The following is a 12,229-nucleotide window of genomic DNA, read 5'->3' on the forward strand; positions in this document are numbered from 1 at the left end:
CCGTGACTTATCACTGCCGATGGTGACCTTGATCACCTGGCTGAAGGATATTTCCTCATGCTGTAATACCTTGCCAATTAATAGCAGTTCTTTCTGTGAAAGATGCTCATGCTTGGGCAACTACTGCTGTCACTCCAGCCGAACCTCCTCCCTGTCTCATCCATCCAACACAGCCCTCCCTCAGAGGGTCTTCTTCCCAGGCTGCTATGTTCATTGGGCCTCTTACTACCCTGGAGCCTGCAATGGTTCCCTGCTTCACATGCATCAAAAGTAAACTCTGCCTCTGACCTCTCACAGCCTGGCCCGACTCACTTCCCCAAGCCAGACTGTGCTGAGGAGAATGGAGAATGCACCAGGATCTGCCTTTGACACTTCCTAGCATTTGGGCCTTGGGCAAATTTCCTAAGCTCTCAGAGCCTCAGTTTTCTCATCTGTAAAGTGCGAATCAGAGCAGTCTTTTCCATGGCATAACTGTGAATGTTTCACGAGAGAATACAGACCCTCAGCAAATGTTAATTATTATTATCATATCATCAGCAACATTTTTTCTCCTCTGGATTTCTGTCGCACTCTAATTGAACACTATCCTATTTAGCACCTAATCAGAGTCTGACTTAAAATTCTTTAGGTATATCATAGGTATCCACTGAAGTCTTATCAAATTAACCAATTAAGAAAATGGGCACTGGTGATTGCCAGAGAGGAAGTGAGTTGGAGGGCTGGGTGAAAGAGGCGAAGGGATGATGAAGTACGAATTAGTAGTTACAAAACAGTCAAGGGGATTTTAGAGTATAGCATAAGGTATATAGTTAATATTACTGTAATCGCTGTGCCAGGTGGGTGCTAGAGTAATTGCGGGGAGCACTTCATGGATTGTATAAATTTTTTAAATTTTAAAATTAATAGAAAAAGAAAATGGGTGAGCAAGTCATATTTTAATTAGTCGTTCTTTAATAGCAAAAACCGAAATTAAACCGAGTTTTGTTTATGTGGTTCTTGGTGTGCTTGCAAGGGTTAGCATTGGAGCAAGAAACAGCTCAGTGACCTTCTAGCCCAGGGCTCCCAGATTTTGCTCCATAAGAAGTTCCAAGGGCTGTAGCTCCCACTTGGAATGTCGCAGCACTTATTTGCACAGTGAAGGGTCTGAGAAGTCCTGGTAAAGAAAACCAGTTCCCTGGGTTTAACCCCATGTTTCCCAAACTTTTATTACCATGGAACCCTTTCTCCATAGAGTGCCAATGAATTTCCTACAAATGAGGGTTCCATAAAACACAGCTAGAAAGTGGGGTTCTAACTCCCCACTCAACAGTTTTCTAAATGGAATAACTAAATTTTCTCACATTGTTACAAGTGCAAACATGATTTTAAAAAAGTAATAATAAAAGAACTCTTATGAAGTCCCTAACCATCCTGGGTCCATTAGGAACCAGAATAAAGATGCAGGGGGCTCTTGGACATGCTGCCAGAGCATTCAGATAGTCTTGTACAAGTGCAAGGACTGGAATTTAAAAACAAGTAAATCTGAGGAAGAGTTAAGGCTCATGTCTTGGCTCAGAGGGTAGAGGTGTTTACTCAGCCTTTGACTAGTTAGAGTCCTGCCAATTCCAAGTAGACTTTAATGAAATGTAATCGGGATCCAATATGTGGATTTTTAAAATTCCGTTCTAAACCTTGGTGGCCTCTGCCTACTTCCACATGCCTAGTTAGTTCCAGTTGCTGCCAATTCTCTTCTTGTTCTTTCTGTCTGGCTCTTCCATCCGTGAGGGTGTCCTCTGCCTCACTCGGGCTGTATATTTTTTGTGTGTAGGCTTTCCTTCCCAAGGAGACTGGCCTATCACTTCCAGTATCTAATATTATTTTGTATATCTCACCCACATCCCTTCCTTCTCTGCTCAAGACTTTTCATGGCTCCTCGTTACTTACATGTAAGTAATTGAGTGCCAACCACACCTTCTACAAGTGCTCTGCTTCAGTCAAGCTGGTCCCGACACGTGTCCCCAGATGGACCAAACCTCTTGCCTCTGCCTCTACCCTCTCGTCTTGGTGGAGTCCTATCTCCCATTCAGTGCTCCCCGAGGACAGGGCAGCTGTCCTTCCAGCTGTGGCTTCAGCACCCAGAACAGTACCCAGCTCTGCCCACTCCCAGGGACCTGTACCCCAAAGAGGGTGGACTGATGCCAATGCTCAGCACTCCCGGCTTCTGTCCTTGTCGTGTTGGTGGGGTGCCGGGAGAAGACGAGCCTTTTCTTTGCTTCCCCCATCTCTCATTTGCTTCGATCAAGAATGTTATTGCCATGTTTTCCCACCATCCATTCCTCAACTCGCCTTCATTTCCCTCCCTGGAGAACCTGCCTGATGTACTCACCAAATGGCTGCTCATCCTTCAAAACCTGTTTCAAGTCCCAGATCCTCCAGGAAACTTACCTTCTCTTCCAGATCATCCTCCCAACACCAGCTGCTCCACCCTCCTATTTCCCACTCCCAAACCTTCTGCTGCAGGTTAAATATGATTAGAGCATCAGATTGTTCTAATTATGTCTCATACTCAGCGACGGGGTCTCCTTCCCAGTGTTGACTTAATTTTTTTATGTTGCTTAAATGTGAACAAACATAAAGTTAGGTACAAATTCCATGTACTTCAAATTTATGTACAACCGCAAACCTAAGCCAAATTTTCAAATCAAGTACAACTTATTCAAGTTATTGTCATATCCCATTAGACTGTTTTCTGGGAACTAAATCTCTGCTTGCCATTGTGATGTGCTAATTTCTGCTGTCCGGGGTATGTAGGTCAGTAGCCAGTGGTGATAGGTGACTTGGTTGTCCCATTTCTTCTTTCATTGTAGGCTAGGAGCTGTCTCATGAGGCCATTTGACTTTCCCTTGATATCCTGAGGATTAAAAAACACATGCAAACTCTAGATCAGTCAGTAACTGTGTTCGGTAATAGATTAAGAAAAAATATATTGACTTTAACTGGCCAGGAATTTATTCCTCTCTCACATAATAGAGTCTGGAAGTAGAGTGTCCAGAGCCAACATGGTGGCTCCACCATGGAATGAAGGACCTGGGCTCCTCGCAGCCCCCTATTTTGACTTCCCTTGGGTGTGGTCATCTCCTTAATGCTTGAAGATGGTTTCTGGAGCTCTAGCCATGATAATAAAAGCCCAGGCTGAGAGAAAGAAGAAAGTAAGAAGGGCAAAGGGGGCCTGTCAGTTCAGTTGCCTTCAAAGATCTTCCCCAGGACTATGGTGACTTCTCCTTACATCTCCTCACATTGTACAGACATCGTGAGCTGCAAGGGAGGCTGGGAAAAAGGATTGCGTGGCAGAGCACATCACCACTCCCAACACTGGGGTTCTGTTAGGGAGGGACAGGGGAAGATGGCCATTACATAGGCAAGTGGTAGCTGCTTCCATCTTGGGAACTGGGATCCTATGGTGGTGGGCCTATTTTTATATTCATTTTTATTTTTTAAATTTTCTTAGATATATAACTAATCCGGTACCCATTTGACACTGCGCATTACAGTATTATTGACTATATTCTCTATGTTCTACTTTATATTCCCATGACTATTTTGTAACTACCAATTTGTACCTCCTCATCCCTTCCCCCACCCACTTCACCCAGCCCTCCAGTCCCCGTCCCATCTGCCATCCATCAAAATGTTCTCTGTATCTATGTGTTTGTTTCTGTTTGTTTCTTCATTCGTTTTTTAGATTCTACATATAAGTGAAATCATATGATATTTGTCTTTCTCCATCTGACTTATTTCAGCATAATACCCTCTAGGTTCATCCATGTTACAGATGGCAAGATTTCATTCTTTTTTTATGGCTGAGTAATGTTCCATACCGTATACATACCACTTCTTTATCCATTCATTTATCGATGGACACTTAGGTCACCTCCATATCTTGGCTATTGTAAATAATGCTGCAACGAACATATAGATGCACAAGGCCCTTCAAAGTAGTGTTTTGGGTTTCTTTGGATAAATACCCGGAAGTGAGATTACTGGGTCCTTCTTTGTCTTTTGTTATAGCCTTTGTTTTAAAATCTATTTTGTCTGGTATAAGTAATGCTCCCCCAGCTTTTTTGCTGTTGTTTTCATTTTCGTTAAATATCTTTTCCCATTCTATTGTTTTCAGTCTGTGTGTCTTTAGATCTGAAGTGAGTCTCTTGTAGGCAGCATATGTAGGGATCTTGTTTGCTTATCCATTCAGCCACCGTATGTCTTTTGATTGGAGCATTTAGTTCATTTACATTTAAAGTAATCGTAATCGTCGATAGATACGTAGTTGTTGCCATTTTATTATTCATATTTTTTATCTTTTTCCTTCTTCATATTCTTAAAAAAAAGTCCTTCTAACATTTCTTCTAATACTGATTTGGTGTTGATGAACTCCTTTAGCTTTTTCTTATCTCAGAAGCTCTTTATCTGTCCTTTGAATATGATAATAATAAATGATAATAATAAATGATAATGATAAATGATAGCTTTCCTGGGTAGAGTAATCTTGGTTGTAGATTTTTGCTTTTCATCACTGACTATTTCATGCCAGTCCCTTCTGGCCTGCAAAGCTTCTGTTGAGAAATCAGCTGACAGCCTTATGGGAGTGCCCTTGTAGATAACTAATTGCTTTTCTCTTGCTGCTTTTAAGATTGTCTTTAACCTTTGGTGTTTTAATTATGATGTGTCTTGGTGTGGGCCTGTTTCAGTTTATCTCATTTTGGATTCTTTGTGCTTCCTAGGCTTGTATGTCTATTTCCTTCTCCAGGTTAAGAAAGTCTTTCATCATTATTTCTTGCTCTCTCTCTTCTCTTTCTGGTACCCCTATGATATGATTGTCCCTGGGGTCCCTTAAACTATCCTCATTTTTTTTTTTTTTTTTGCTTTTTTTCTTTTTGCTGTTCTGATTGGGAGTTTTCTGCTACCTTATCTTCCAAATTGCTAATATGATCCTCTGTTTCATCTAAACGCACCGTTGTACTGTTCATCTCAGATATTGTATTCTTCATTTCTGACTGGTTCTTTTTTGTTTTCTAGCTCCATTTTTATGTTTCCTGTCTCTTTGTTGACATTCTCACTGAAATCATTGAGAATCCTTATAACTAGTGTTTTGAACTCTGAATCTTATAGATTGCTTGTCTCCATTTTGTTTAGTTCTTTCTCTGAAGCTTTGTTCTGATCTTTCATTTGGGATATGTTACTTTGTCTCCCATTTTGGCTGCCTCCCTTTGTCTGTTTCTATGTATTAGGTAGAGCTACCTTGTCTCCTCATCTTGGTAGAGTGGCCTTATGTAGTAGCTGTCCTTTGGGGCCCAGCGACATAGTCTTCCTGGTCACCTGAGCCAGGTGCTTCAGGCATGTCCCTTATGTGGCTTGTGTGTGCCTTCCTGTTGTAGTTGAGCTGTTGGCACATCAGTGGGAGGGACTGACCCTTAGGCCAAGTGATTGTGAGTACTGGCCATGACTACAGTGGAGGAGCTCTTGTGCAGGGGCTGACACTAAAGAGGAAGAGTTTCTTTGGTGTGCTTCTGGTGCCTGCTGAGTCTGCCTTTTGGGTATGTCATTTATGCAGGTGTTTGGGTGGTGCTCTGGTGTGGTCACCTGGTGTGTTGGTTCTGGGGGCTCTTGGGAGGGGCTCTGGTGTAGGCCAGGTTCTGCTGCCTGTACCCTTACTGGAGTCACTTGGTATAAGCTACAAAGTGACCTGCAGACTTATGGTGGGCTAGAGGTGCCTGGGAGATAGGCTAAGGCTTGAACCGTGGCCACCTGCCACTAGTGCTGGGCTTGGGGCTGCTTAGCAGAAGGTATGGGGCATACCAAAGCCAGATGCTGCTTGTTTGGGGTTTGTGAACCTTTGGGAGAGTTTAGAAAATCTGCAGCATGAGCCAAGACAAGCTGTTTGTATGGAAAAGACACTAGAAGTGGCTTGAGTGAGCCCACAAGTTGGGTGGAGCGGGGTCTCAGAATCATGAGAGCAGGGTGAATGATATTGGCTAGGTTGTTGGAGACTCAGATATGGTACTCACTTGTGCGTTCAGGCTGAGTGGTAGGAGGGCTCGACAAAGGAACAGTGACTTCTGCCTGTACTTCTATCTGGGAGAAAGGTCCCTCATACCTTTTGAGCTGCCGCTTCAGTGCTGGAGCTCAAGTGAATGAGTCTGTCAGCAAGTAAGTCCATGCTTGGGCCCTTTACAAGGAATGCATAGGACTCTAGTTGCCCTCTGTTTCACTCAGGCGCAGTCCCCATTGGTTTTCATAGCCAGAAGTTATAAGGACTCCTCTTTCCAGCCCTGGAACCCTGGGACAGGGAGTCTGGTGTGGGGTTGGTACCCCTTGCTCCTCAGGGGCAACTCCTACAGCCAAGATTTTCCCCTCAATTTTTAACCACCACACGTGGGTGTGGTACTGGCCCATTCCACATCTCTACCCCTCCTACCAGTCTTGAGGTGGCTTCTTCTGTATGACTTTAGTTATAGGATTTCTGTTCAGCTAGACTTCAGGAAATTCTCAGTGAAGATTGTTCTGTAGTTTAGTTTATAATTTTGAGATGGTTGTGGGATGCGGCAAGCACAGCATTTATCTACTCTGTCATTTTGACCAGAAGTTACCCCAGTCTCAGTGGACATATTTTTAAATGTTTATTATTGAATTTAAAAATTTTGAAATCATAGAGAACTCCCACGCTTCTATTTGAGAAAGGCCTATCAGTTCTCTTATGAGTTTATAGGAAGATGGTGTTCAGATAATAAGGTACTGAGGGAGAGGGCCCAGCTTAGACCCCTGATGTCCTCAACAGTATCTGTTATAGTTCTGGCCACAGGAGACTCACCTCTTGAGTGATACCTACTGGGCGTGTGGTCAGTTTGGAAGATGCTTAAGAGTGTAGTTTTTGGAAACAGAGCCTTGGTTCAAACCTCTACTCAGCCACTATGTAGCTGTATAACTTTGAGCAAGTTACTCTCTGTGCCTCAGTTTCCCCAAATATAAAATAAAGAAAATAATAGCATCTTTAATGGAAGGCATGAGGATTAGGAGATAAGCTTTGTGACATGCTCAGCACAGGGCATGGCACATAATAGGTATTCTAGAAATGTTAGCACCTCCCCCTCTTTTTCTGATGCATGTGTGTGTGTATCTGTGTCCATGTTTCTGGTGTTAACATAACCTTAGCCTGTCACTGAATAACCTGGTTCAGTGATGTTCACACACACAGATTACAGGGGCATCTCCAAGGTGAGCAGTATGTGGAATGTAAAGAAAGACACAGGTGCTTTTGAAAGGTATATTCTCATTTTTTTATTACCTAATTTTTTTAAACATTAAAATTTTAAATAATATTAAAAGAAGGTATGAGACTCTTATGTTTTTCTAGAGGGGCTGCACATTCAAAGCTTTTCTGGTTTTCAAGGCATCTGAAGTCACATTCTGATACTTGTTCCCTGATTTCGATGAGTTCCTTCTTTGTTGTCTATTGGCAGTTGACATTAAGGAACTAGATACCACTCTGTGCTTTTAAAACCAGTTTATAGGGTGAGAGGGCAGATTCCACTGTCTTTTCTCTTTGGTCCCCTAGGTCACAGACCTCCTAGTGGATGAGTCCAGTTTCACGGGAGAAGCTGAGCCATGCAGTAAGACAGACATCCCACTGATAGGCGAAGGTGACATCACCACCCTGAGAAACATCGTCTTCATGGGGACTTTGGTGCAATACGGGAAGGGGCAGGTAAGCCCTGGGATTCCCTGGGGGCCTTGACTTCCTTCACCAGCAGGCTTCCAGACTCAGATCTCACACTTCTCTCTCCTGAACATAGGGAGTCGTGATCGGAACAGGGGAAAGGTCTCAGTTTGGAGAAGTGTTTAAGATGATGCAGGCTGAAGAGGTAAGGGCCAGTGGGGGCTTTGGTTTTCTTATAAGCTGGGGTTTGAGATTATTCTTGGCTAATGATACTCTTTAGGAATGAGGAGAATATGGTTAATGCAAGTATACTTTTTAAAATTTTATTTTTATGTTAAGACATGTATTAGGATCTTTGTTAAGATATAACTTACAGACAACAGCATGCAATGATCTTACATGAAAAGATCGATGAATTTTTAAATATGTGTGCCCTGTGTAATTGTCACTCAGCTCAAGATCTAAAAGAGCCAGGCAGAAGCTGTGGGATGCTACTGGGATCTTATCTAACAAATCCACTGTTGTCATCCTTTCAGACGCCTAAAACTCCTCTACAAAAAAGCATGGACAATCTGGGGAAACAGCTGACACTTTTTTCGTTCTGCATCATTGGTGAGTAAAACAGTTCCTGCATTCGTCCTGGGGATTAGGGAGAGTTGTCCTGAGCAGCCACAGATATTTCCCAAATACCTTGCTGCTCACCTGGGTAAAGGTTGGGGGTTGAGATTGGACACTCTGACAACAAGAAAAGATTTCTGTATTAGTCAGAACAGGCTAACTGCTGTAACAAGCAGCACTAGCATAATAAAGGCTTAACATGTTTAAGGTTTATTTCTTGCGCACATCACAGTTTCTGGCCGTGTTCTTGGTCGAGTGGCTTTCCTGGATAGCTCACCTCCAAACGCTGACTCAGGGGTCCAGGCTCCTACTGTACTATTGCTGATCTTTCCTCTCCATCCTTGGAGGCTGGTCATAATTCCATTCAGCCAAAAGATAGAGAAAGAGAGAACGCCGAGGCTTGTTTGGGAAGGTTTTAAGCATGGACCAGGAAGTGAAGTCATCACTTTTGCTTATCCTCAATTGGCCAGAATGGAGATACATGGCCTACCTAACTGCAAGGGAGATTGGGAAATGTAGTTTAGCGATGTGCCCAGCCAAATTTCTATGCCACTAAGCAGGCTGTAGCTGGGCTTGTGCCTCATGGTCTTTGGAAACACACCAAAAACAGCATCAATGCGATGCTGCTGTAGACCTAAATTCAAGTCCTACACCTGAACATTCTTGTGGGGCTGCCTTGGTCTCTTCACCTGCTTCTTCCTGCTGTCTCCAGCTCTGGATTTGATTCTGTGTCCTTCATTTCTAGCCTCAGGACCAGCCTGGCCCATAGTAGATTCTAAGCATTTGTTGAGTTACTAGGTTAATAAAGTAGCAAACTAAAACCACTGCCCAAAGCACAAGCAGTGACAAGAGGACATACTAGTGAGTCTGGCTAAAACTGTGGAGCCAGAGAAAGTTCTCGGTAGAAACCACTGTCCCTCCTAACAGCAGTTTTGTGTCTTTGGCCACCCAGATGCATGAATTCATTGAGTGTTTTGTGACACACCATGCCCTGTGATAGGTTCTGAGGCCACCAAGATGAGTAAAACACAGCTTTTGCCCTTTGAAAGGCCTCAGACAAATAGGGGAGAGACACCCGAAAAAATATGTCATGTGAAAAAAAGCGGTTAATCTTGTGTGGGAGAGTTGAGAAGGCTCCAAGGAAGAGGTGATGCCAAACTGGGTCTTGCAGGATGTGTTTGCCAAGTGAAAAAATTGGGAATTGGGCATTTCAGGAAGAAGAAAGGGTTAGTTCAAAGGCATAGAAGGTATCTCCCACTCCTTTACAGCTTGTAGGAGGTGATAAATTTAGCAAAGTGGTTGAGGATGTGTGCTGGAGTCAGGGCTCTCAATTCTGTTGTGCTGAGGACAGACCTCGCTTTCTCCTCCCTGGCCTCCCTTTCCCAACATTCTAATGTCTAGTCTCCTTTCCAAATTTCAGCTTTGGATTTATGGCTCAGAGTTTGCTGAATCACTAGATTTTCTGTTTTTAAGTAGCTCTATGCCCTCTTCTCTCCTCTGTACCCTACTTTGTCCTAGAGTAGTGATGGAAAATGAGGTTTATCTTAACTTGTCAAGTCTGATCACAGCTAGTGGGGCCTGTGCTGTGAGAGGATTTTGAGGCCATGCTTAGGCATGGTGGCACAAAGGACTGTGATGGATTAGTGATGTCTGTCATGAACACAGGATGGGAAAGTGGCTGTGAATCACCATTCATTTGCCATCCTTGGAATTGCATTTTGATCAGGCGTCAGGACAGACTAGAATGCCCAGAGGCCTTTAATGAATTCTAAAGCAGGGATTAGAATCTGACTCCCAGGCCAAATTGGGTTCACTACCTATTTTTGTATGGCCCACAAGCAAAGAATTTTTACATTTTTAAATGACTGGGGGGAAAAAAAAGAATAGTATTTCATAACATGGTAAGTATATAAAAGTCAAGTTTCAATTCAAACTCACGTTTCAGTGTTCATAAATAACATTTAACTGGAACACAGCCACGCCCATTCGCATATTATCTATGGCTGTATTCACGCTAAGGTGGCCAAGTTGAGTTGCAACAAAGATTCTATGGCCCACAAAGCCAAAACCATCTGGCCTGTTATAAACAAAGTTTTCCAACATGTGCTCTGACGATTGGGGTGACCAGAAGGAGACTGTAATGAGTATTGCTATTCCTACCCCAGTTGCCCCAAGAACAATCAAGTAGATATGCTTTAAGGCACTGTCAAATAGATAGTGTGAACAGCCCTTTCCACAAGGTGAAATTTGTTTATAAAAAAAGATAAGTTCCAAGTCAGGAGTCCTACAAGGTCATTACCTTGTATAAGCCATTATTCCTCAGTTAAATTAGAACTTAGTTAAATTCGTGTGTTCACGGCCAGGCCACAATATCACTCAGACCTCTTACTTTATAATAAATATTTCAAGGACTGTTTTAAAAGAGTGGGAGTTTTCAAACTGGGTTCCATGGATCCATAAGGACCTGAGTGGAAGATGCAGGGAAGCTGTGGTGTGCTGATAAAAGTTTAACAATGACTTTCCAGGAACAAGTTGCGTTTGCCAGTATCTGTGGTATAAATACTCTCAGCATTGTCAATTTCAAGTTACCAATGTGAAATTACCAAACTTGGGTTTTAGAGATGTGCACAAATCTACTTGTGTGAGCTCTTATGAGCAAGTTGCAGCCTTCTGCAGCAAGGTCTGGGGGACGTGGCAGCGTGAGGGTGAGTCTTAGTTGTTGGGGCTCCAGACTCACCGCCCCACCCCTAATTTCTAACAGAATTTCCTCCCTTAAATCTTTTGCATCTGGGTTCATTTGGGTTCCCGCTAAGATTTCATTTGACTACTGAGTGATGTAGCTAATTATAGTGTGGGAAAAAGAAAAACCCTAATGAGTCAGAGCTTGTGACACACTGTCCCCTCCCGCAACACTACTACTCAGCGTATAACTTGCCCTGGCTCCTTGTTCTTGAGAAAGAAAGCTGACAATCTTTCGCAAATCCTCCAAGGTGTGTCAAAAACAACTCCACTCACCTTCCCACTTCCCATAACAATGGCAACAGCAGTTAATAACTGGGCATTTTCTGTGGACCAGGAGCCGTGCTATGCACTTGGGTGTCACATCTTAAATCCTGAAACGACTCCTTAAGGAAGGCATGGTCATTATGTCTACTTTACAGCTGAGCAAACCGAGTCCACTTTTCCCCATTGCCAGAACATCTCGTGAACTTTCCCGGGTTTCAGAGTGGCTTGTGCCACTTCTCTGCCTTGAGGGTCCACTTCTGACCTTTTCCGTGTGCCCCGAGCCTAGCACAGTGCCTGGTGTTTAGCAAACACTGGGTAAATGATTGATGAAGGAAAAGAAATGGAAAAGGGAATGTATTTAATCATGAGCACGGCGAGATAAAATATTTAAGAAACAGTGGCCCATCTGTCCATCATGGGAGCAGCTGTCATCTGCCACATCAGACACCTCGGGGGGAGTCCTGGAGACACAGCACATGGGAACTTTTGGAATAATCGGAAAATATTTACAAATAGCCCAAAATAAACTGGTTCTTTCTTTCTTTACTTGATCTGGCTTGATGCTTTCCTGAAAAAGTAAAACCATTCTTTTTTTGTAGGTATGAAAGTATCTTCCTTTAAAAAGAATGGTTGTAAGTCCTTGAGGTTATTAATCATTGCCCTGTGTCTATATTCCTGTAGGCTCTTTAAGGAAATTATTTTGAAATGCCTTCATGCCTTCCAGTGTGGGAGAATGTATGTGTGTGTGCACAAACTTGTTTCTGGTCTCTTCCCCAGGCGTAATCATGCTCACTGGCTGGCTTCAAGGGAAGCACCTTCTCAGCATGTTCACGATTGGGGTCAGGTAAGGCTGCTGTGCTTTCCCCCAACTCATCAGGGCAGCAACACAAGGCGGGGAGATTGGGGAGCAGGAAT

The 12,229-nt window shown here is 43.2% G+C and overlaps 1 protein-coding gene across 1 annotated transcript in view; it reads left to right on the forward strand.

The window, feature by feature from the left end:
- ATP2C2 (ATPase secretory pathway Ca2+ transporting 2) overlaps positions 1 to 12,229 on the forward strand; it is a 68,794-nt gene that overhangs the window by 35,398 nt on the left and 21,167 nt on the right. The window contains exons 8-11 of the mRNA XM_006926722.1: positions 7,589 to 7,738; positions 7,827 to 7,895; positions 8,227 to 8,302; positions 12,092 to 12,158. Coding sequence (XP_006926784.1) covers positions 7,589 to 7,738; positions 7,827 to 7,895; positions 8,227 to 8,302; positions 12,092 to 12,158 — 362 coding nt within the window. The remainder of the gene's footprint in view (positions 1 to 7,588; positions 7,739 to 7,826; positions 7,896 to 8,226; positions 8,303 to 12,091; positions 12,159 to 12,229) is intronic.

Source organism: Pteropus alecto, unplaced genomic scaffold (genome assembly GCF_000325575.1).
Source record: "Pteropus alecto unplaced genomic scaffold, ASM32557v1 scaffold7, whole genome shotgun sequence".
NCBI classification, from domain to species: Eukaryota; Metazoa; Chordata; class Mammalia; order Chiroptera; family Pteropodidae; genus Pteropus; species Pteropus alecto.